The sequence below is a fragment of the Muscardinus avellanarius genome (assembly GCF_963383645.1).
Source record: "Muscardinus avellanarius genome assembly, chromosome: 2".
Taxonomy (NCBI): domain Eukaryota; kingdom Metazoa; phylum Chordata; class Mammalia; order Rodentia; family Gliridae; genus Muscardinus; species Muscardinus avellanarius.
The window spans coordinates 62285370-62312310 of NC_137787.1; the positions used below are offsets into that span (position 1 = coordinate 62285370).

The following is a 26941-nucleotide window of genomic DNA, read 5'->3' on the forward strand; positions in this document are numbered from 1 at the left end:
TAATTCCCTGTGATGCTTGGATACTAACACCTTGGCCTGGGTGTGATTACTTGTTTGGCTCTCGGTAGGAAGAGGATTTTATGGTTCTATGAAAACCTTGAGGATGGATTTTGACCGTAAAATACTTTGCTGAGCCTGGTGTGGTGGCGCAAGCTTGTAATCCTAGTATTTGGGAGGCTGAGATGGGAGGATTAAAGGCTCAGCCAGCCTCAGCAACTTAGATTGTTTCGCTGCTTTATCCTCCTGTGTTGCAAAGAAAGTGCTTAATTTCAGAGCCATGTGTGGTGCACATGCGTGTAATCCCAGTACTTGGAAGGGTGAGACAGTAGGATCACAAGTTCGAGGACCGCCTCAGTAAGTAGTGAGATTCATCAACCTAGTGAGACCTTGCTTCAAGAAAAAAATAAAGCGGGGCTGGGGGTGTAGCTCAGAGGTAGAATGTCTTTGGGTTCATCTCTAGCAACAATTTTTTTTTTTTCCCCAGGAGTTAGCTATTTGTGTTAAAGGGCAGTGGTTTGATTTTTCTTGCATAATAAACTTGTTTAAGGAAAGGAGGCAACATCTTTTTTTATATTTTATATTTTACATCTATAAAGATTGGTAGTCATTGGGTTAATTATGAATAACTACTTTGGGATATGTTCATATCAGAAATAGCAATCTGGGCTATTTGGCAAGTGGCTGATAGGATACTCAAAGATTAAGAGTATAGAGCATTGAATTGTAGTGGTGAAAATTTTGCTGTTTTTAACTGACTTAAGGAGCCATTAAAAGTGTTTGAAGAATAACATAAATAAATTTAGGCTTGAAAGATATTATATATCTAGGCATGTTGGCGTATATTTGTAATCTCAGTGCTTGAGAGGCTGAGACAGGACTGCGGGTTTAAGGCCAGCCTCAGCGCCTTAGCTATTTAGTTTGGCCCTCCACAATTTAGTGAGACCTTGTTACAAAATACAGAATAAAAAATCAGGTTGAGGATGTAGCTCAGAGGTAGAAATGCTTCTGGGTTCAGTCCTCAGCACCACACACACAAAGTAAATTAATCTTACTGTTTATTTTACTTTTTTATGTGGCTACTAGAACATTTGAAATTATAGCTTGATGTGGTGGTGTACACTTGTAATCCCAGTACTTGAGAGGCTCAATCAGGAGGAAAGCAGGTTCAAGAATAGCATCAGCAAGTAGTGAGACTCTCATCAACCTAGTGAGATTCTTTTTCCAACCCCCCCCCCAAAAAAAAAAAATAGGGCTGAGAATGCAACTAGGAGGTAGACCTCTCTGGGTTCAATCCTCAGTACCCCCCCCCCCCCAGACACACACACAAGAAAATTATTATTTAGTGACAACTTGCATTATGTTTCTATTGGACAGTGCTTATATTATAGCCTGTTGTGACTGAAATAAAAATTGATACAAGTAGTATTCTCTAGTAGAAACTTAACTGGCATTGGCTTAAGGATCAGGAAGCACAGAAACTGAGGTTTGAGGCTGGGAAGATATGATTCAGAGAAGCATTTGGTAAAACCAGCCTACAATAACTTGGAAGATAAGTAATATATCCAATGTATTTTAGCTTTAGGGTCTGAGAGGTTGGACCACAAATTTTGTTTTAGCTGCTGTGGGCTCGATTCAGTAAAGTGTAAGAAAGAGATGAACTAGAAAATAACTATTTTTAAGTAGGAATGTGAAGCAGTAGAGCCCAGACATTTGAGAATTTGTAGGATTAGAAGCAACTGTTTCTCAGCTTTCATCTCTTAAGAGATGAAAACTGAGGAGGTGTTTTTTTTGTTTTGTTTTGTTTTGTTTTGTTTTTTGGTGGTACTGGGGTTCCTGGAAGCCTTTCTACCTCCGGGCTATATTCCCAGACCTTTTTTTTTTTTTTTTTAATATTTTTAGTTGGAAACAGGGTCTTTTAAGCCAGCAAGGCTGGCTTCAAACTTGCATGATCCTCCTGTCTCCGCCTCCCAAGTTTGGGGATTACAAGCGTGCACCACCACTCCGGGGCTGCGGAGGCTTTTTAAAAACCAAATATTTAAAAGTCAGTCTTTTGACAAGGACCCATTTAAGGTTACCATCACTCCCAACTTTTGTAAATTGTTAAAACCTACAAAAGGATTAAGGTGATTCATTTTAAGGTGATTTAGAGTAAAGGTCTATTAAAGGGCTAGGGCCCATTATTTGGGTTAGGGAAAATAAATAATGGATTTTCTGCTAAAGTTAGGTAAGCTTTTGAAGTACACTTAAGCAGAAATAAGTAGACACACAGTCTCATAGGCCAGGAAAGCAGAGAAATGTGGTAAGCCTAAGTAAGGCATTTCTTTAAAAAACAGAAAAAGAAAAAAAGGCTATAGTTCTAGCTATTATAGTTCTAGCTATTGGCACATTGAACTGGCTAGAATCAAACAGATAAGAGAACCTCTAAGTTTTTCAGGAAGTTATATAGCCAAAAGAACCTCAGGCATGGACAAAAGTCTAAAAAAAGCCTAACTTTGAGACTTAATGATCTGGCTCTCTGTTTTTTTGTCAGCTTTTTTGTTGCTATAGTCAAAACACCTGAAAAGCACAACTTAGAAGAAGAAAGTAAGTTTATTTGGGTCTCATAATTTCAGAAGTCCATGCTTAGCCAGCTCCAAGATTTTATAGGGCTGAGGATATAGTTCAGTGGTAGAGAGCCCCTGGGTTCAATCCCTAGAACTGTGCCCCCCCAAAAAAAAAGAAAAGAATATCTAAAAAGCCTAACAAAAATCTGTTGTTTTAAAGAATATTTTAAGAGATAACTACCAACTATCCAATTTGAGTTTTCTTATAACAATTAAAAAAGAATCAGTAATGAAATTAATGTGGAAACCATTTTTGCATTCTTGGTGAGTAATAAAAACACGCATGAAGATAAATTTCTACTGGGTAGAAACTGAAAATTAGGATTATGAGAGGTAAGGTTAAAATATCATATTTATTTATTTATTTATTTATTTATTTATTTATTTATTTATTGTACTGGGGGGTGGAACCCAGGGGATTTTCTATCTCCAGGCTATACTCCCAGACCTATTTTTTATATTTTATTTGGAAACAGGGTCTTACTAAGTTGCCGAGAGCCTCACTAAGTAGCTGAGGTTGGCTTTGAACCTGTGTGATCCTCCTGTCTCAGCCTCCCAAGTGCTGGGATTACAAGTGTGCGCCACCATGCCTGGCTAAAAAAAAAAAAAATCATATATTTTTAACTATTATATTTATGTATTTTTTCCATAGGTCTTACTGGCAACTTAAAACAACCATGTATTTTGTCCTTTAGTGTCTTGACAGAGAAGGGAGTTGCATATTCTAGTTACTTTTCAATGATCAGGTGATTATGGGGGTGAAAAGGGAAGTGAACTGGGTCGATACAATTTCTATTATGATTTGTTTAGAATCTAGGAATATATATTTCCGAGTTTGAGTACTTAACCTTAACATTGCAGTTTCAGGTCATCTGTAGTTGTTTCTAAAAGTTGAGTCTATTCTTAAGATAAATGTTTGGTACTGTTAGGATTTGAATAGTGTGAGTTGTGAGATGTGATAGCTGCTTGAAGCAGATGATAGCAATTAGGAATTGGGAACTGCCTTTCTTTTTGTATTATTTTAACTTAAAGGGATAACTTTAAAAATCTTTATAGTTTAAAAGTTCTGTTTTTAAAAAGTCTGAAGCAGAGAGTACAACTAGTTCCTAAAGTTTATGGGGGAAGGGAAGATAAAGAGTCTTATTTGCAATAACTTATATGTTATTATGAGTATATAAGTGAGGTAAGTGAGGTAATATATGTTAAGCTTACCAGAATGCCTGATAAGTATTGATCTTAAGTGTTAGCTATACATATGTTGGAACACTGTTACCTTAACAGGGGTTTATCTAGTCCTTCAGGTTAAACAGGGTTAAGCTAATATTTCACTATTTTCAGTGTATTAATTGCAAGCCACAGCATCTTTTTACATTTCTGGTGAGACTGTAAGATGAGACTTTATAAGGCATATTAGGAAAACAGTTATTTCTAGGTATGTTTCTATGTACTTGTGTGTATAGTATAGAAGATTTTATTATTTAGGCTTAATCAGCAGAATGATCTTACTAGTATATAATCTGCAAATGGATAGAAAAGTTTTGTAGATACTCTGAAAAAGTGCTAACAGAAATGGAAGAATAAGCTGGGCATGTTGGTCCATGCCTGTAATTCCACTACTTGGGAGGCCAAGACAGGATGATGGCAGATTTATTTATTCTCCTTCCCTCCCTCCCTCCCTCCCTCCCTCCTTCCTTCCTTTTACTTGGGATAGAACCCAGGGGCACTGTACCTCCGAGCTACACCTCTAGCCCTACGGTTTTTAGTATTCATTCATTCATTTAGGTGGTACTGGGGATGGAACCCAGGAGCCTTCTACCTCCGGGCTATACTCCCAGACCTATTTTACATTTTATTTGGAAACAGGGTCTCTTAAGCCAGTTGAGGCTGGCTTCGAACCCGCCTGATCCTCCTGTCTCAGCCTCCAAGCGGGGGGGGGGGGGGGGGGATTATAAGCGTGCGCCACCATGCTTTAGTCTTTTTATTTTTGAAACGATCTCATTGAGTTGCGAAGGGCCTCGCCAAGTAGCTGAAGCTGTCTGTGAACTGCAATTCTCCGTTCTCTGCGAAGGGCCTCGCCAAGTAGCTGAAGCTGTCTGTGAACTGCAATTCTCCGTTCTCTGCATCCCAAATGCTGGGATTACAAGTGTGTGCCACCATGCCTGGTGTGAGACCCTATTTCAAAATAAATAATTAAAAAATAGGGCTGGGGAGTATATCAGAGGTAGGATGCCCCTGGATTCCATTTCTGGTACTGCAAGTGTGCTACCATGCTGGCAATACGAGATTATTTTTAATTGAGGGGGTAGTCATCGAAGAGTAATGATGCATATCTAAGGAGAGAGGTTTTGCGGAAAGCGATTGCTTATGTTAAAGCAGAAATAATTATTTATTTATTTATTTTTGGTGGTGGTGATACTGGGAATTGAACCCAGGGGCATTCTACCTCCAAGCCACACCCCAGCCCTTTTCTCACTTTTTTTATTTGGAAACAGTTTAAGTTGCTGAGAGCCTTCCTAAATTGCTGAGGCTGGCCTCAAATCTGTGATCCTCCTGTCTCAACCTCTGAAGTGCTGGGATTATAGGAATGCCGCACCATTCCTGGCTGTATGTATTTTTTTGATAATGTTTGTTAAGGAAATAAGATTTTGTTAACACTAAGTTGTTAACTTATGTTGGAATAGTGATGTTATTTTTTTAAGAACCTGTGCGAACCTGTGCCTATAATTTAGAACTCTCGTCTTTAAAGAAAAATTGGCCAGGCATAGAGGCTGAGACAAGAGGATCATGGTTCAAGGCCAGTATAGGGTAACCTAGTGTTTCTGCCTCTGAGTTGTAGCTCAGAGGCAGAAAGCTCCTGGGTTCAATTACCAGTATAACAAAAAAAGAAAGAAAAATTGGGGAAAAGACCTTGGTAGCTACAAAATGCCCATAAGAATCTGAATAGTTATGAAAATCTAATAAACAGAATATTAGATTTTCATGGCTATCCTATAATTTCTTTAGGTGTTTTTTTTTATTGCAGGTAAAACTAATTAAGGGGAAATGTAAATAAAATTTTAGAATCAAATGAAGAAATTTCAGCAGTGCTTGAAAAATTGAAAGCAGAGAATATGAAAGACTTTGATACCAAAAACAAAATCCTAATGATAGGCTATTGATGAAAGGAGAATGTCTCATTTTATCAACAGCACTGTAATTCATATTTATCTAGTGTGCACTACAGACTTGATAAACTAGTTAAGAATTTACCTTAAATATTCTATTAGCTCTGTTGATTAATAATTAGCAGCTAGTTTTAGAAAGTGATATTTAGAATTTTTTTCTGGTAATATTATTAATAGAAATCTAGACATGTCCTGAGTTATTAATGCTTATCTAATGTTGAAAAATAATCTTAGTAATCATATTGTGTGCTCTGTTTGTAGTTCATCATTTATTTTTTTGGTGGTGCTGGGGTTCCTGGAAGCCCTTCTACTTCCGGGCTAAACTCCCAGACCTATACAGTTCATCATTTAAATTCTTTTTCTTTTTATTTCAGCTCTTACCCAGGTGTGCCAGAATATTTTTCTTTTATATATATTTCTTTCATATGCTTGTTTCGTGGGTACACCTTAGAAACAAACAATCATGAGACAGAGATACTGTCAGTTCTATACCAGGAAATTTGAACATTTTGAGATAGAGAATATTCATAATAAAACTCCAGTGCTGCTAATTTGTAAACTTTTTAAATGTGCTTTGCAGATATCCTTGAATTTCTATCATTTAGGGGTTTTGCATTTAAACTTGTTTTTCCTCATATACCAAAAGTCATATTTAAATAAGCATATTCAAGTTTTATATTGCTGGTCTATATAGTACTCAACCTAAAGGCTAGATTACAGTATTTAAGGTACTTTGTTTGTTTTTGTGGTACTGAGGGTGGAACCCAGGGTCTTTCTACCTCTGGGCTATACTCCCAGACCTATTTTGTATTTTATTTGGAAACAGGGTCTCACTAAGTAGCTCAGGCTGGCTTCGAACCTGTGTGATCCTCCTTTCTCAGCCTCCCAAGTGCGGGGATTACAAGTGTGTGCTACCATGCCCAGCTGTTTAAGGTACTCTTACCTGTTAAAACTTATGTGGACTAACTTAGGACATTTATTGCCATTTTATAATGTTGCTGTGTCCGTCAGCTTTCAGTCACTGTAGCAAATACCTGAGACAGTCAGCTAACTTAAAAATATTTGTTTCAGCTCAGTTTTGAAATGTCTAGAGCCGGGCATGGTGGCGCATGCTTGTAATCCCCGTCCTTGGAAGGCGGAGACAGGAGGATCGCGCAGGTTTGAAGGCAGCCTCACTGGCTTAAGAGACCCTGTTTCCAAATAAAAATATAAAAAATAGGTGTCTGGGAGTGTAGCCTGGAGGTAGAAGGGTTTCTAGGAACCCCAGTACCACAAAAAAAAAAAAAAAAAAAAAAATTCCAGTCTTATCCACCTGGCCCTAATCCTTTAATTATTTGATCATCATAGGGATTGTGGGAAAGAAAAATCACTCATTTCTTGGCTGGATGTGAAGAGAAAAAGGAAGGAAATGGATCTCACAGTTCCTCCCCTTCTGGGGCATGCTCCCAGTGACTTAAAGACCTCCCACTAGGTGGGTGGGATCACCTCCTAATAGTGCCACACTTTGGGGTAAACTTTTACCACATGGACCTCTGGAAAACACCTAGGATCCAAACTGGTACTTGCTGTCATAGCAGAACTCTTGGAAAGAGTTGGCTGTGCTTGTCTTTCAGAGTATAATTTTGTCCTTACTTTACTGAAACAGCTCTTGTGAAGATCACCAGTAACTAACACATTCTTACACCTCAGGGTCATTTCTTAGTCCTCATTTTACTTATCAAGCATTTGATGTGGTGCTGTTTTGTTTGGGGTGTGTGTGTGTGTGTGCGTGCGTGTGTGTGTGTGTGTGTGTGTGTGTGTGTGTGTGTGTGACTGAGGATTGAACCTAGGGGCACTCTACCTCTTTATATCTCCAGTCTTTTTTTCTTTATTATTTTTTTGTATGGTGCTGGGGATTGAACCCAGGAGCATTCTACCTTCAAGCTACACCCCCAGCCAGTTTTTTATTTATTTTATAATTTATTTGGAAACAGGGTCTCACTAAGTTGCTGAGAGTCTCACTAAGTAACTTAGGCTGGCTTTGAACTTGTAATCCTCCTGTCTCAGCCTCCCAAGTGCTGGAATTACAAGTGTGCGCCACCATGCCTGGCTTTATTCTTTATTTTTGAAACAGGGTCTTAGTAAGTTTTAGAAGGCCTCACTAAGTAAGTGAGGCTGGTGGCAAACCCAGATCTTCCCTGCGTGACCATGCCCCCCTGTGTGTGTATGTGTGTGGGGGTATTGAACCAAGGGGCATTCTACCTGGAGCTAAACCCTCCCTCCCTCCCTTTTTTTTTTTTTTTTTTTTTTATCCTTTATTTTAAAACAGGACCTCACTAGGTTGCAGAGGACCTGAGTAGCTGAGACTGGCTGTGAACCGGCGATACTTCTCTTTCAGTCTCCCATACTGGGGTTACAAGCATGTGCCACCATGCCCAGCTTATTTTTGTGTTTTGAAATAGGGTCTTGCTAGGTTACTGAGAGTCTCACTATATTGCCGAGGCTGTCCTTGAGCCAGTGATCCTCCTGTCTCAAGTACTGGATTACAGGTATAATTGCCATGCCAGGTATGGTTATAATTTTTAAAAGAATTTTTTTTTTTTTTCTTTTGGTGGTATTGGGGATTGAGTCCAGGGCAAGCTACAACCCTAGCTCTGGTTTGATTTTATTTTGAAGCAGGTTGATTAGAGTCTACGACTTGCTGAGGCTATCCTTGAACCTGCAATCATCCTCCTAAGTACGGGGATTACAAGCATGCACCACCACACCTGTCTTGTTCATCCTAGTTAAAATAGCAACCACTAGCTAGGTACAGTGGTAATCCCAGCCACACAGGTTGAGGTGGGAGGATTGCTAGTTTGAAGGTAGCCTGGGCAATATAGTGAAGCCCTGTCTCAAGAAAAGAAAATAGCAGCTATTCCCTTTCACTTCCTATACTTTATCCTGCTTTACTTGAAAACACGTAATCACCACTTGAAGTATAATCTTTTTACTTACTTGTTCTGTCTTTCAGTTAAAAGGAAACTTTGTAAGAGGCATTAGTTTAATGTTAACTACTTTTTCCTTAGAACCTAGGACAGTGATTGGCACACTGTAGCCTCTTGTTTGTTGAGAGACTAAAATTATATTCTAAATCTCAACTTAATTTTTTTTTTTTTTTTGGCAGTACTGGGGATGGAAGCCAGGGGCTTCCTTTGAGCTACACCCCGCCCCTATTTTTTATTCCTTATTTTGAAACAGGGTCTCACTGAGTTGCAAAGGGCCTCACTGGGTATCTGAGACTGTTGGCAAACTTTGATCCTTCCGAATGCTGGGATTACAAGTGTGTGCCACCACGCCTGGCTGGACTTAATTTTCTTATCAGATTTAATTTTAAGGGGTTTTTTTTTTTTTTTTTTTGGTGGTGGTACTGGGGATGGAACCCAGGGGCCTTCTACCTCTGGGCTACACTCCCAGACCTATTTTATATTTTATTTGGAAACAGGGTCTTTTAAGCCAGCTGAGACTGGCTACGAACCTGCATGATCCTCCTGTCTCAGCCTCCCAAGTGCGGGGATTACAAGCATTGCCCGGCTAATTTTAAGGTTTTGTTGGTGTTTATCTATGAATAAAGGAATAGATAGCTATGTGGGAACTAGAGATGAAGCCACAGCAAAAAAAAATTGGTTGTATTTAAAAATTCCTAAGTAATCTCATATAAAAATACTTTATAATAGTCCTTATATTGATATAGTATCCAGGAAAATTTTCAATTATATGTTTATAATGATAAAATTTTATAAAATGAACACATTGTCAAGAAATTGATTTCAGATTAAGACGTTGGAAATTATTAGCAACTCAGAAATCTTTCTATACTTCTCATTATTCCTCTCAGAAAAAGACATTACTATTCTGTTACTAGAGGGATCTTCCTCTTCTTTTAAAAACTTAAAATTTTTAAGAGCAGTTTTTGGTTTTCAGTAAAATTTGAAAGGAAAGTTGAGAAATATCTTATATATCCTCTGCCTCCCCCAACCTCCTCCAATATATTAACATCCCCTACAAAAGTAGTATGGTAATTTCACATGATGCCTATGCTGAAAGATCATCACCCAAAGCTCATACTCTGCATTAGGATTCTCTTGGTGGTTTGTATTCTGTAGGTTTGGCCAAATATTATCATTACTGCCTAATCACCCCCTCCCTTTTTCTTGGCAACCACTGATTCATGTAGTTGGAATCATTGCTTATTGTTTTGAATTTTATATAAATGGAATTTTTAATTGATGTACATCAACAATCACCTGATACTATTTTTTGTATGCATGGGGTGAAATATATGTATTTATATATGTATAAGTAGAAAGAAGAGTATGTATAGATGTTTAATTTCCTTTGTTCAAATAGTTTCACTCCTGTTATTGCATATAACTTGTTAATTTTTATTTAACATATTCCATTATACAAATGAATATATCATGATTTTCTGTTTCAATACTAGGGGAGATATGGGTTGATCCTAATTTATTTGGTTATAATGTTGCTGTGAATTTTGTACTCTTTTTTGGTACTGGGGATTGAACTCAGGGGCATTCTGAGCTACAACCTCAACCCTTTTTTATTTTTATTTTGAAGCAGGGTCTCAATAAATTGCTTACGCTGGCCTTAAACTTGCGATCCTCCTGTTGTGTCAGCCTCTCAAATATAGGATTTACAGGCATGCATGCCATGGTTGGCTTGTACTTTTTCCCAGTATGATTGTACTGATTTACAAACCCACCAGCAATGTGGAAGTGTCACTTGCTCCACTTTGCCAACAATTGATAGGGTCTGTTTTAAAATTTTTAGTCATTCTGGTGGACACGTAATGGTATGTCATTGTGAATTACATTTTTACTTGATAAGTAATGTTTAGTGCCTTTTCACACTTTATCGACCATATTGGTGTATTATTATTTCTCTTTCTTCTGAGCCTTATAATCAGTTAGATTTCTCAGAAATGGTTTTCTGTTACTTACTCTAAGGCACTGAGGAAAATGTAAACTTGATTGCCTAGAACTGAAAACTTACTTCTAAGGTATAGGCGGAGTGTCTCTCACGCTTGGGTCCAGAAGTGCTTCAGATTGGGTACTGTTTGGGGTTTTGTATTAGTATTTGATGGAATTTACCAGTGGAGTATCTCAAATGCTTAAATCTAAAACTTGAGATTTTGGAGCACTTTACATTTTGGAATTTTGGATTAGGGATTTTGATCCTGTATCTGTATTAAATTGGTACGCATTTAGCAAAGGAGGATTAAGTACTAATTGATTTTATGATTAACATTCTAAAATTATCCAGATGCATACTAAAAAGTTTAATAATTTAAAGTTGTTGGCATTATTTGTTGGGCAATAATATTTCGTCTCCTCCTTTAGTGAGCACTTTATTCCTATCTATATGAGTTGGTTCTTATGTGAAACTGTTTTTATACATAGAGCATATAGAAGTAGAAGACAATTTTGCCATGTAGATTATTACTGATAATTACAAATTATTTCTTAAGGAAAGTTGGTTCATTTAGTCAGGTTTATTTTCTGGGCCCTTCTGAGTGAAGCATTCTCTAAAGGAATGTATGAAAAAATCGTTATAATTCTACATAAGCATATGTGAAGGAGATAACTTTCAAATTAAAGATTAAATAGAAGTTAGTTAAATGAAGAACAAAAAAGCTAGAGAACAGCCTAGGTAAACGGTGTAGCTTGTGCAAAGATAATGACATTGGGAAAGGATATATGTTCTAACAATGCTAAGAATTTCAGGGTTTTAATGTTAAAGTTAGAAAAGCAGGGTGGAGCTAAAGTAAATACCAAGTTAACGTGTTTGGACTTTATCCTGGGAAAAATTGAGATTTAGTGTTGAATCAGAAAAGTGATAGAATTAGAGCCAGGTGTGGTGGCGCATGCTTGTAATCCCAGCATTTGGGAGGCTGAGACCTGAGGATCGTGGTAGGCCCTCCGCAACTCAGTGAGACCCTCTTTCAAATTAAAGAATAAAAAAATTGGGTAGGGGGTATAGCTCGGAGGTCAAATGCCTCTGGGTTCCATCCCCAGAGCCGCCAAAAAAAAAAAAAAAAAAAAGGAAAAGTGATAGAATTAGGGGTGTGTGTGAGAGTGTGTGTGTATCTTACTGGGGATTGAACCCAGGAGCTACAGCCCTAGCTCTATTTTATTTTTTATTTGAAACAGGGTCTAAGTTGCTGAGACTGTCCTCAACCTCCAATTCTCCTGTCTCAGCCTCTCATGTATTGAGATTACACATGCATGCTATCACTTAGATTTTTATTTAGAAGAAAAATTGGGAAATTGAGTAAAAGATGTATGGGAGAAAAGGAGAGATCAGAGCCTGAAATGGCCTTGGACTTACCTGAAGCTGATAGTTTGAAGAGTTAAATTGATTATCATCAAGGAGATGCTGTAACACAATCCTTAGTGTTGTCTAATAATTATACAGGTTAGTGGGTTTTATAGTGGCTTTTTTTTTTTCATACTAGAGGTTGGAACCCAGAGTCCTTCTACCCAGAGCTATTTTATTTTTTTATTTAGAAACAGGGTTTTACTAAGTTGCTGAGAGCCTCATTGAGTTCCTGAGGCTTACTTAGAACCTGCAGTCTTCCTCTCTCAGCCTCCCAAGAACTGGGATTACAGGTGTGTGCCACCTGTAATCACACCTGGCTTTCATTGTGGCATATTTGTACACGCATTTAGCTTGCTTCAATCAAGTAATTCCCCATTTCCTTCCTTTGCCCTTCATCCTCCCCTTTATCTTCTTCCCATACTCTACTGGTGTCTCTTCTAAGACACTGCCCTTTTAAGGAGAAAAATTGGGGTATAGACAAAATGTATTCGGTTTGGACCTATTAAGTTCTATATGCCTATGGTTTATCCAGATGCAATAAGAAAACTAAGTTGTAAGTAGCCGTTTCTATGGTGCATTCTTTAAGTATGTTTTGTAGGGTTCAGTAAAAGATTTGGCAATAGGGAAGACCAAGAATGTCCTAAGATACCTTCATCCCCTTGGTCAGATTGGATCATCTGTATCTCTTCCTTCATTCTTACTCCAGACTATATCCCCTGCACCTCCTCCACTCTGTTTTTGATACAGTCTCCCTAAGTATGGAAGCTGGCTTCAGATTTGCAGTCTTCCTGCCTCAGCCTCCCATGTACTGGGATTACAGGTGTGCACCATCATGCCTGGCTTGTATTTCTTTTTGTAAGTCCTGTCTAGATTTCTGCATCTATATTTGATATTAATATTTTGCCCCCACTTTCTCTCACCATCTTATCACAAATAATTTTGAATAAATACTTGTAGAAGAAAGAAAATTACACTAGCTGGGCATGGTGGTGCATGTCTGTAGTCCTAGTACTTGGGAGACCAGGATAGGAGGATTGCAGGTTTAAGGTCACTTTTTGTAATTTAAGGACACCCTGTTTCGAAATAAAAAATAATTAAAAAAAAAAACAAAAAATGGTTGACTGTATAGGTCAGAGGTAGAATGCCCCTGGGTTCAATCCCTGATACCCTAAAAAAGAAAATGAAACTAAAATGAGCAGTTTTAAAACATTTGGTAAAATTCCTTTTATGGGTTAAAAATTCACCGAAATCTATATATGTCATACCTGTTTGCTCTCTTATTCAACTTGTAAAAACTTATTACTGTGCAATATTTGTGTCATGTTTTGCCATGATACTGTTGGGTACCTGATTACAAAGGTAAAACAGATTGGATCTCCTTCACTTTGCCCTTATTTTCCAGCTACCAAATGAAATTCACTCTGTATCTGGGCATATAGTAGATAATTATGAATGCATACCTATTAAATGAGTTGAATATACCCTTGTTTTTTCATACTTCGTCCAACAGTAAAAGGTGGCTTTATATCATCAGCTAAACCTGTAGTGGTCTGGATTATCATCTACTGACTTTTAGGAAATACAGTGCCTCTCTGTAGTAGTAGTAGTGTCTTAAAAGCATTTTCTTTTCTTTTCATTTTTTTGAAACAAAACAACTCCCCCCCCCCCTTCCTTGTGTTCCCCTTTATCTTCTCTTGCCTTTTTTTTTTTTAAACCAAACCTCATGGAAAAGTGTCTATACTTACTGTTAATACTTCTCACCTTTTTTTTGGGGGGGGTAGTACTAGGGATTGAATCCAAGGAGCATTCTACCTCCAAGTTTACCCTCAACCTTGGTGTTTTTTTTCTTTCATATTTTTATTTGGAAACAGGGTGTCACTAAGTTGCTGAGGGTAGATTGGAATCTGTCATCCTTCTGTCTCCCAAGTACTAGGATTACAGGTGTGCTACCACAACAGGCTTCTTCCTCACTTATTTAGTTGGTTTCTTTCTTAATTTATCCTACAGCACTTGCTATCTACTTTTCTTCAAACACATTCTTTTCTTTTCCTTTATGGTAGCAATTTTTGGCTGCTCTCTTCTCCCTTAAATCTTTGTGTTCCTCATAGACCACCTTCTCTCGTCATCCTCTTCATGGTCTGGAATGCTATGCCCTGCCACTGTCCATATACTGATAACTCCCAGCTCTATGTCTTTCATATACCATTCGGAGCTTCATACTTGCCTAGCTTCTTTACTGGTATATCTCACAAATAATTCAAACTCAGTGACCTTCAACATTGAAATTAACTTTCTTTTCCACCTAGACCTTCTTCACTAGTTCCTGTTGCACTGAATATTATCACTATGCACCCTGTTGCCCCGGCCAGAATTGCCTTTTTTCCCTTGATTCTTTGTGTGGTCATTATAAAATAGTGTTAGGCTGTTAGAGGAATTTTTTTTTTTTAATTGGTTATACATTCTAATTTCAGTACTGTAAATTCAGGTACATTTGAGGGTTTGTTTTTTTCCATGCCAGGAATGGAAGGTCTAACACATGCTAAACACATGTGCTACCACTGAGGTGTATGTTGCCCACCACATTTAATTTTTAAGGCTATTTTTGCCTTAAGTATTAGCAACTATAAAATACATTTAAAAGGAAAAAAAATTTCCTCTTTAGTACTGGGGATTGAACCCAGGGCTGTTCTACCTCTGAGCTATATCCCTAGCGTGCGTATGTATGTATATATGTATGTATGTACGTATGTACGTATGTACTGGAGATTGAATCTAGGGATGTTCTACCTCTGAGCGACATCCCTAGCTCTATTTTATCTTTTATTTTGAAACGGTCTCAAAAGTTGCAGAGGCTGGCCATGTACCTGTGATCCTTGTTTCAGCCTCCCTAGTACTGAGATTACAAGTTTGTGAGTAGGTGTCAGTTAAATGTTATCCTTTTCTTGCATTTCATATAATACCTACAGATAGGCAGGATGGATACAAGTTGTGAATTCTGCAAGTTGTTAAACATATTAAAGGTATTAGAATTTGTTTCAGTCTGAATTGACCATTGGATTTATTGACTAATTGAACAATTATTTTTGAATTTTCACTATTATTGAATCCTTAAAAAAGTAAGCTGTCCTTCTGGCTCTGTTCCCTTTTTTAACTTTATGTCTGATATTTAGAATAAAAGAAATTGTTGGAAGGAATAAGCCACAAGGAGTAGTGATTTTATGTTCTACATGTAATAGATGATTTTCTCATATTTCATAATAATACTCACTTTATCTTTTTTTATTTTGGCAGGTTTGGGGATGGAACCCAGGGGCATTTGACCTCTGAGCTATACCCCCAGCCCTATTTTTTTTTTTTTTTAATTCTTTATTTTGAAACAGGGTCTCACTAAGTTGCAGAGGGCCTCACTAAGTAGCTGAGGCTGTCTGTAAACCACAGTCCTCCAGTCTCAGCCTCCCGAATGCTGGGATCATAAGCATGCGCCACCACGCACGACTTCACTTTATCTTAAAGAAGTTCAGATCTGTTGAGTTTTGGTAGCGCATGGTTGTAATCCCAATACTTGGAAGGCTGAGACAGGAGGATTGCAGGTTCATAGCCAGCCTCAGCTACTTAGGGAGGACCACCACAACTTAGTAAGAAGTTTCTAAGGAGGGAATAAAAAGGGCTGGAGATGTAGTTCAGAGGTAGAAGGACTCTAGGTTCAATCTCCAGTATGCAAAAAAAAAAAAAAAAAAAAAAAAAGAAGAAATAAAGAAGAAATTTATATCTTGTGCTTGGTTTCTAGGCCAGTGGGCTGCTTCTCATTTATATTTGTTGTTTTCTTTTTTCTTAGATATTAGGATCAAGGAAGAAGAACCTGATCCTGAAGAGTGGCAGCTCAGTGGTGATTCTACACTGAATACCAATGACCTAACACACTTAAGAGTACAAGTGGTAGATGAAGAAGGGGACCAACAACATCAGGAAGGAAAAAGACTTCGGAGGGTAGCTTGCACCTGTCCCAACTGTAAAGAAGGTGGCGGGAGGTAGGCAAACATGAACCATACTCTTTTTTTTTTTTTCTTTTTTTTAAGAGTGTTAATATCATCATTCTAATTTTTGAAATACTGCATGTCATATCACTTAATTATGGGAAATTATTCATTACATGATCATTTTGGGAGTGTGACTGTATGAGTGTGGCAAAAGTTAGGGAAAAAACCATGAAATTGAGTTTTCAGATCTGAATGCCTAAACAATAAAATTATTTAGAGTTTTTTTTAAAAACAATATAACATGTAAAATTTACAAGCCAATGTTGCAAACTAGTGGTGGGTTTTGCCTAAAAGCATAATTTATTCTTAATTTGAGAATCATGTTAATAATATCAGAAATAGTTGATAAACATTTTATTTTCAGCAGAAATGGGAAAAAAGTGACTTGATGGGCTTTTTAAAAAAAAATAATATTCAGTGTTAAAAATAAACACTAAGGGCCAGGCGTGGTGGCGCATGCTTGTAATCTGCGCTTGGAAGGCGGAGACAGGAGGATCGCGCTGGCTTAAGAGGCCCTGTTTCCAAATAAAAAAATATATAAAATAAGTCTGGGAGTGTAGCCCGGAGGTAAAAGGGCTTCCAGGAACCCCAGTACCACCAAAGAAAAAACCAAAAACCAAAAAAAAACACTAAGAATAACATGGCAGGAATAAACTCAAACAATCAGTTAAGTGTAGATGAATTAAGCATTAAGAGATTGTGACTCAGATCACATATATATTTTTAAAACCATAAATCTATTCTACTTGATTATTGAAGAAGAATAATACCTCAAATAATTGACTCAGTAATGTTGAAGACATTGGATGAAAACAGATTTATTAGGCAAACATTGACAAAAACTCACATAGCCATAATAGCAGGTAAGGTGGGATTAAGGTAGAAGTCACCAAATGGATAGGTAGGGATGCATTTCTTATTAGTAATATAAAGTTTTATAAGATTTAATTGTTGTGGTACCTTTTTGTACAGATTTGAAATACTTAAGAGAGCAAAAACTAAGAGAATTCTAAAGCTTTACTAACCAAATCCTGTGTTATAGTAAAAGTCCTTAATGTATTTTTCTATGTACTGTTTTAGCTAAACGAAATATACTATTCAATACATACATACATACACACACACACACACACACACACACACACACACACACACACAATTTATTTACAAGCTCAGTCATCTTTCTGTCTGCCCCTTTGGGTTGGTTTTATTAGCTGATTTGTACAGTGGCCAGCATATTTGCCATACTATTATCACTACTACTACTACTATTACTACTACTACTACTATTACTACTACTACTGATGATGATGGTGGTGGTGATGATGACAATGTTGAATACTTACTATATCTCGGGCAGTTTTATGAGACATAGCTATAAGACAGAATGACTTCAAAGAGCACACGTGGTTGGGATTTGGACCTAGCTACTCTAGAGCCATAACCATTATATGTACTGTCTCTTTGCATCTGATCTATAGAGGTTTGCATTTATTGTGATTATTTGTTTAAAAAAAAAAGAAATTCTGGCTGATCAATAACTTTCTTGAAGTTTACTCTCATTTTTAGAGGAGCTTTCAAGGTAACTTTTATATGGAAGTCAACATAATTAGAGATTGAGGCCTGGCCTATATTTTACTTTTTAGAGTAAAACTCTTTAAGCCAGGTGTGGTGGCTCATGCCTATAATCATACTTGTACTACTTGGGAGGCTAATAGGAGTATCACAGGTTTTACGCCAGCCTCAGCAATTTATCGAGGTTCTCATCAAATTGATGAAACTCTGCTTCAAAATTTAAAAATAAAATAGGGCTGGAGATGTGCCTCAGAGGTAGAACACCTCTGGGTTCAATCCCCAGTACCACCCCCTTCAAAAAAAAAATACCCAACAATAACAAAAAACTTCAATTTGTTCATTAAACACGTGCTTCTAAAAAGTCAGGGATATAGAATATTTAAAAAAACCCACCAAAATACTATTCCACTTCAGGATAATCACAGTAACATTTTTGTATGTATCCTTCTAGATATCTCTATATATCTTTTAAAGTAGACTCATCTTACTGTTTTACATGTCTCTTGTTTTGAAAATTTTTGTGACCATATTTCCAAGTCTAGTCTGTATTTTTTTTTTTAAATAAATGTATAGTACTCTATTGTATGGATGTGTAATTAACATTTCTTTTTGTTATAATTCACACATACATGTTTGCACATTTACCTGGTTATCTCATTATTATAAGTTGACAGAAATAGAATTGCTGGGTCAAAAGGAATTGTCAGCTAGAAAGGTTATATCAATTTTTGTTCCCACCAGTAGTGTATTAGAGTACCTGCTTTCCTACATCCACAATGCATTTTCATCATATATTTTTAGTTGGTGAGGTTGAACATTGTTTGGTTGTTATTTTACCATTTTAAAATTACTTTTATGAATTGTTTCTTTTGTCTTTTGTGGATCTGTTAATTTTTGTAATAACTCACGAGTGAATATTTTTTCAGTTTTATATTGCCTTCAACTTTATTGCAAAATGTATTGTTATACAAGTAAATGAATTATATCATTTGCAGGTTGCAAACTTTTTTTATACAAAAAATTTAAATTGGTCAATCTTTTATTAAATGCCTTGTTGTCATGCTGTTAAAAGCTGTCCCTGTCCCAAGATTTATAAAAATATTCAGGTATTTTTTTTCCTAGTACTTTTGTGACTTCACTTTAATAGTTTATATATTATAAACAATAAAAGTCAAGATTTTTAAGAAAAAAAATTCTCTTAAAGCTCATTTGAACAAATCCAGCTTGTTTATACGCAGTAGGCAAACTTGTAAAAGTGACAATTGTTGCATCCAGTAGAAGCATTAGCATATATAGTAAATCCAAAATATTCCAAAGTGTTTTGCAAAGATGATAGGTAGCATACAAGTTTTCTTTCTTTTCCTTTTTTCTTTTTTTTTTTTTTTTTTTTTTTTTTGCGGGTCTGGGGATGGAACCCAGAGGCATTTGACCTCCGAGCTACACCCCCTGCCCTATTTTTTATTCTTTATTTTGAAACCGGGTCTCACTGAGTTGCAGAGGGCCTCACTAAGTAGCTGAGGCTGTCTGTGAACCACGATCCTCCAGGTCTCAGCCTCCCGAATGCTGGGATTACAAGCGTGTGCCACCACGCCCGGCTTCTTTTCCTTTTTTTAAAGTAGAATGTTTCTCAACCATTTTTTAAAAAAAACAAATATGGGCAAGAAGGCATTTTTGAGAACTAAGTTTTGTTTACCTGTTTGAGCAAAGTTAAAATATAAAAATCTTGTATTCACTTAGCTAGTATTTATTGAGTAGACTCAAACTTCAGAGACTAGTGCAAGAGATGATTGTAACCAATAAAATTCTGAAGGCATTATTGTGTAGGTTTTGTGTTGGACAAGCATCAGTCCATACTAAATTTTATTTTGCAAAATGTGTTTGTCAGCATTTCAGTTTATATCTTATTTCTCCCACCCTAAGCAAAAGAGACTGGATTTATTTAACTTTTAACTCCTTTACCCTGAATTTAGCATTATTTATTCTATATCACTCTCTTGTCATTGTTAAACTATTGGGAACAAGTTTAGTCACTCAAGAATAGAAACTTAAAATTGCTAGTTTTTTCAGGTTATATCATAGGTATTAGTGCTGTGATTATGTGTTAATCAGGAAGAAAACATAATTAAATGTTACTGAAAGTTCTTGAGAAATTTCAGTTCTCTCCCTTCATAGGATATGCCATAAATCCATATGTAGTATATCTAGATCTTATTTTGAATCAGCTTTCCTTTTAAGGAGAAACTTGGACCTGAGTCTTGAATGTCCTTAAGTTATATAGTATTTATATGTTCAACCCTCCCCCTATTTTTTCTCTTAGATACCTATCTCGTTTTTAAACAATGAATATTTCTCTTGATTCCTTATAATTCAATTGAGAATATCTTTGTCTGCTAGTTTCTTAGTCCTTTGAGAACCCAGATTTGTTCAGTTGTTAATTTGTTATGGTCTTGTGCTTTCTTAGTGATTCCAAGCTAAATCTTGGTAAGTTTGTGAAATAGCATCTTTAAGTTTACAAAAGCACATTGATCCACTGTGTCATAGTCTTAGAGAAGAAGCAAGAAGTCAGGAGTATATAAGTGAACTGAATTGGGTTCTCTGTGAAATTGCTATGGTGAACGCAATATATAAAATTGGTTTGTATGCCAGTAGCCACAAACATTGCTGTTTTTCTTAGGGCTATTTAAGAATAAAGCAAAATTTAAAAAGCGAAATTAAATGGAAACAATAAGACTTTGGCATTGCAAGTGAGCCAGAAAAATCTGTTTCACTCTAACCAGCTCTTGAAAAGAGTTGTATAAAATGGGGGTGGACTGGAGCAGAAACTAGAATTGTGTTAGATTATGACATCCTTGCCCTTGAGACAACAGCATGACTCCTCCTTGTCTTTACTTATGCTATTCCTCTGCCTGGAATGCCTTCCCTCCTTTCTATCTAAATCCTACCCACCTCCTCCACGAAGCCTTCTCTAACTACTGGAGTCCACATTGATGTCTCCCTGTTCAGAACTCCTATGGCATCTAACAGCCAGCTCTGCACCGTTTAGCACTGTTTGTCCTATGGCAATTTCACATGCTACTGAGTGTGAGTACATTAAAATATAAATGTGGGGAAATATGCATTTTTCCAGTAAAATTTGAAAAGTGATAGGTATATTGTATATAGGAGGATTTACAGGCTGTGGAAGGTTTACAGACTACACCTAGACTGAGATTGGGGGGAGGAGGGGGCGTTGTGGGGTAATGTACATTATTTTTAAATCTCAGAGGAACATTGCAAAGTTTATGCAATGTTATAGTGCTATTATTGTGTCCAAAATGTCATGTCAAAATTTTTTTTTATTTAGTAACAAGCCTAATTTTTTGTTTTTAGAAACATTTCTCTAGTGTTTAGTATTGTCCAAATATCAGTTCTGAAATCAAAAGTTTTCTTCTGGCTTAGGCTAAGATACCTCTGTTCACTCATCTAAATACATGTCTCCCAAACACTGTTCTTGGTATCAGTTACTAAAATGTAATGTCAAATTTGTGATGTGTAGAAAATGGCATATCTCTTGTATAAAATTTTGGATATCTTTGCATGTTTAATTGTAGGATAATTTTAATTATAAAGATAATTCTTATTTGTATTTATTTCATCCACTGCTAAACGAGTTAAGACTATAGCTTTAATTAGACCTTCTCCAAGTCAGTGTGTATTCAGGATGCGGCCATTCAAATATTTGAAAAATATGTTTAAATTATGTTAAAGTCTTCTTAAGATTCCTTTCTACCTTTTAATTATATCAGTGCTCAGTTAAATACGCATTCTTTTGTTTGAATATTTCAAAAATTATCCGATATGACTTTCCTTGAATAAAGATTAATTTCCCATCCAATTAACTATTGAATTGGGCTGGTACATAATATTTGAATTGTTCTGATGAAATAGTGAATAGCTTTACTGTACATTCTAAAATTTGCAGTGTTCTTTTAATTACACAATTTGTGAGCATATTCACATTTGGACAACAATCATTCTGGAAGAAAATTAACATGTAAAACTTATGCTTGATTTTCACTAAAATAGTCTTGGTTTCTGATTAACTTCATATTAATATCTTCTATTTGAAACTCAATATGAGGATATATGATAAAAATGGTAATGTCTATCTGAATACTTTCATGTATATATTATTATATATAATATATAATATTATATATATTATATATATATCATGTATATATTATTATTCTGTGTGTGTTTTTTAGAGGTACCAATCTTGGGAAAAAGAAGCAACACATTTGTCATATACCAGGATGTGGTAAAGTCTATGGGAAGACCTCACATCTGAGAGCGCATCTGCGTTGGCATTCTGGAGAGCGTCCTTTTATTTGTAACTGGATGTTTTGTGGTAAAAGATTTACTCGAAGTGATGAATTACAGAGGCACAGAAGAACACATACAGGTTACTAATACTTTTATGTTTGATTTGCTTTATTTACTGTTTTTGTGTATGCTGGATATTGAGCCCAGGGCCTCTAATATTTGCTTTTAACAGAAATAAATTATAAGGCTATATAACTTCCTTTAACTTACTTTACTGAATTGAATCTTTGGCCAATTACATTAAATTTTGATATCCATTAACACTAATATAAGTACAGTAATTCCAAAGAACAAGCTAATGTGAACTATCTTGTAAAGTAAAATTTTACATTATGTAGACTTTAATTAGCTTTTGTGGACATTGTTATATATCTTAAGCTGTACTTATGCTATCCTGTTCACATTTTAAATTAGCTGCCTTTAGGCTGGGCATGGTGGCACATACTTGTAATCCCATCATTTGGGAGGCCGAGACAGGTGGATCACGGTTTGCAGACAGCCTCAGCTACTTAGTGAGGCCCTTTGTAACTCAGTGAGACCCTGTTTCAAACTAAAGAATAAAAAATAGGGTTGAGGGTGTAGAGCTCGGAGGTAGAAGGTTCCATTCCCCAGTACCGCAAAACAAAACAAAAAAAAGAATAATTTAACTGCCTTTATTTTTTATCCATCTTATTCTTCTTAACTCTTAACACTGTGACCAAAAAAAATCCTTTTCTTATGATAAATTTTGAGAATTTTACTTAATCTGTTTTATTTTGAGTGATTAAGATACTAAAACATAACTGAGGAATAGCCAAGACATTGCCGATACAAAACTCTTATTTTATTTCATTGTTTTTATGTAGTGTCCTGCTGTTGTTATAGGACCTGGACCTAGGCCTGGAACAAGCTGTAATCTAATTTATTATAATTTAGAAATAATTTTCTCCTGTTGCTAAGTAAAATTAAATGATCAAAGTGTTGGGCAGTCTCTATTCAACACTGAAGAATTGAAAAATCATGTATTTATAATCCCTAGAGACATGGATTTTGAAGTTTGCTTTATCTGGATTCCAGTCCAAATTCTCTATTAAATAAATAAACTGTCCCTAACTTTGCTATTTATCTCTTAATTGTAAGTCTTAAAATATATGACACATACTAGATATTGTACTTGTTTTAGTTTCTATTTCTTACTCATCATGTACTAGACAGATGAGATAACCTGTATGAAATAGCAACAAACAATATAAGAAAGTAGAAAGGATTTTGTGTTAGAGTTTGGGCTGTTGAATGTGCCTAGAAAGAGAAGTAGTAGAGCTTGGGAGGACAGTCAGGTATCCTTGGGTACTGAGCTGGGACAGTAGGCCTTAAGATGGCCCCATAATAGAATTTTCCTCAGTGAAATTAATTTGGTCAGTAGGTTGGAAAAGGAATAATGTAATAGGGGAGAAGGGTCTCTGACCAAATAAATGTTGGTTTACCAGGTAACTCAAAGGCTTAACGAGGTTACAAGTACCTACAAGGCAGCATATTTTAGGCCTTTAAAATTAAATGCTAAGTGAACATCATTCACCTTTTTGGGCTACTGGGAAGTGAACCCAGAGGCATTCATTCTGTCTCTGAGCTATACCCACATTTATTCCCTCGTGTGTGTGTGTGTGTGTGTGTGTGTGTGTGTGTGTGTGTGTGTGTGTGTGTGTGTGTGTGTGTGAGAGATATATATATTCAGGATTGAACCAAAGATCATTTTGTTGCTGAGCTACACTCCCAGTCCTAATTTTACTTTTTTTTACTTTGAAACGGCATCTCACTGAGTTGTGGAGGGCATTGCTAAGTTGCTGAGGCCGACTGTGAACCTGTAATCAGTCTTCCTGTCTCAGCCTCCTAAATACTGGGATTACAGGTGTGCACCACCATCCCTGGTTCTGCCGTTTGTTTGTTGTTTGTTTGTTTGTTTGTTTACTGGGCATGGAACCCAGGGGTATTCTAATTCTGAGCCACATCCCCAGCCCAGTTTGATTTTTTTTTGAAGCAGGCCTCACTGAATCGCTGAGACTGTTCTTGAACCTACACACTTCCTGTCTCAGCCTCCCAAGTACTGGGATTATAAACGTGTGCCACCACACCCTGCTTGATTTTTCTTTTGAAATAGTGTCTTGCTAGGTTGTTGAGAGTCTAGCTAAATGATGAGGTTGGTCTCAAACCTTTTGTCTCAGGCCTCCCAAGTACTGGAATTATAAGCATGCGCCACCATACCCAGCTCACATCATGCATCTTTAAATGGAGGATGTGATATATATATATATATATATATATATATATATATATATATACAGCATTTTTTAACCTCATTTGGTCTTTGTGCTATTAACTATGGAACATCTCTTAGGATTGATCTTCCAAGAGAGCCTTTGGATATCTTCCAATAAGAAATGGTGGTTTGCTGATAAAATTGAGAGATTATTTTGTGATAACAAGTGAAGACGAGATTTTTTTGCATAATGCATTTTTGTGAATTAGGATTGGGGCACATTATAGAAATCCTTGTAAATTAGGCATTGAAGAAAAGAGTAAGATTAGGATGTCATTGCATTATAGTTCAGATATGAGATCTGATAAAGGACCATTCTAGAGTAAAGATATTGGAATGAAAGACAAAAGGTGTTTGAAGCAAAAATAGAAGAAATTACTTATTAGATTTGTTACTGATTTCTCCTGGATCATTTTTAGGTTGGTCTTGCCTTCTTTTCCGTAATCCTCTTGCATAATATGTCTTCAACATAATAGAATTTTGGTCTGTTTCTTGTATTAAAAATATTTTGTTCAGCCGGGCGTGGTGGCGCACACTTGTAATCCCCGCGCTTGGGAGGCGGAGACTGGAGGATCGTGCTGATTCAGAGCCAGCCTCGCTGGCTTAAGAGACCCTGCTTCCAAATTAAAAAATATAAAAATAAGTCTGGGAGTGTAGCCCGGCGGTAGAAGGGCTTCCAGGAACCCCAGCACCACACACACACACACACACACACAAAATATTTTGTTCATGCTGAAAATGAAATTTAGATATGTGGCGATACCTTTAACATCTTTTATTAGGCTCGCTCTTGATTAGTTCAGCCAAAATCATGTTAGGTGTGTAGCTATCTGCATTATTCTTGGAATTAGTCTTAATAAAGCTGGAGCTTAGGTCTTTACTTTAGAAGTACCCAAGCTGGGCGTGGTGGCGCACGCTTAAAATTCCAGTGCTTCAGAGGCTGAGATAAGAGGATCACACAAGTTCGAAGCCAGCCTCAGCTCTTAGCAACTTAGCAACTTCGTGAGACCCTGTTTCCAAATAAAAGTATAAAGTAGGTCTGGGAGTGTAGCCCGGAAGTTGAAAAACCCCTCACCACACACATAAACAAAAAGAGAAGTACCCAGTGTTGTTACTTGAATTCATATTTAAGGGTTAAAGGTTTAGTATCACAATTATGACATTTTTAGAGCTTAAATGAATACATTTATTTAGATTTTAAAGAAGTGCATTATAGATAGCTGTGTGTGTGTGTGTGTGTGTGTGTAGGACCTTACACATGCTAGGCAAGTACTGTCCTGCTTAGCTATATTTATTTCCCAACCCCTTCATATTTTTTTTATTGGGAGACAGGATCTCAGTAAGTTGCCCAGACTGGGTTTGAACTTGCTGTCTTTGTCTCAGTTCCCAAGTAGCTGGAATGCAGATGTGCTCTACCATGCCTGGCAGCTGGCATAATTCCAACTCAAGCTCCTAGCATAGTTGAAGTTCTAAGATCTTATTTGAATATAATCATAAAATGTTTAAGGACTGCTTTTCATTAAAAAGTAGAGAAATATTCCTTAAGAGCACTCTTAAAGGGGCAGTTCACGAAATTAACATGGTTTTAAGTGGGCGTGGTGGTTTCACGCTTGTAATCCCAGCTTTTGGGAGGCTGAGACAGGCGGACAGTTCGTGGACAGCCTCAGCTACTTAGTGAGGCCTTTCGCAACTCGGTGAGACCTTGTTTCAAAATAAAGAATAAAAAATTTGGCAGGGGATGTAGCTCAGATGTCAAATGCCTCTGCGTTCCAACCCCAGACCTGCAAAACAAAACAAACAAACAAACATGGTTTTACGTTCTGTTTGAGGAGAAACCATCTAACTATTGAAGTTGAATTTTTAAAACTAAGTAATTGAAATTTTTTTTAACAGGTGAGAAGAAATTTGTTTGTCCAGAATGTTCAAAACGCTTTATGAGAAGTGACCACCTTGCCAAACATATTAAAACACATCAAAATAAAAAAGTTATTCACTCTAGCAGTACAGTGCTAGCATCTGTGGAAGCTGGGCGAGATGATACTTTGATTACTGCAGGAGGAACAACACTTATCCTTGCAAATATTCAACAAGGTTCTGTTTCAGGGATAGGAACTGTTAATACTTCCGCCACCAGCAATCAAGATATCCTTACCAACACTGAAATACCTTTACAGCTTGTCACAGTTTCTGGAAATGAGACAATGGAGTAAATATTACACAAATACTTATTCATTGTGGTTATTTTTATACAGTAGTGAGAAGAATATTGTTCTTAAGTTCTTAGATATCTTTTTATTGATGTGCAAAAATTTTTGGATTGACAGTAACTTGGTTATACATGACACTGAAATGCCTTACTTTGTATGATATTCCATAGTATATTAAAAATGGTAAAATTGCATGGGTTTTGTAGGTACTTTTGGAATCTAGAGGAAATGAAATTTTACCAAGTTATATAAAGAGAAAATTGAATTTAACAATGCGAATGGTAGTCTAACCAAATGCATCAATCCTGTGTGGTTTAGTGTAAAAATGAGAACATGTTGG

General features: G+C 36.5%; 1 protein-coding gene across 1 annotated transcript in view; it reads left to right on the forward strand.

Moving 5' to 3' along the window:
- The window catches only part of SP3 (Sp3 transcription factor), a gene marked incomplete at both ends in the record, with an annotated part of 52592 nt that extends 25988 nt beyond the window's left edge, over positions 1-26604 (forward strand). The window contains 3 exon segments of the mRNA XM_080689378.1: positions 15960-16152; positions 21984-22180; positions 26288-26604. Coding sequence (XP_080545504.1) covers positions 15960-16152; positions 21984-22180; positions 26288-26604 — 707 coding nt within the window.
- Between the last annotated feature and the right edge of the window lie 337 nt (positions 26605-26941).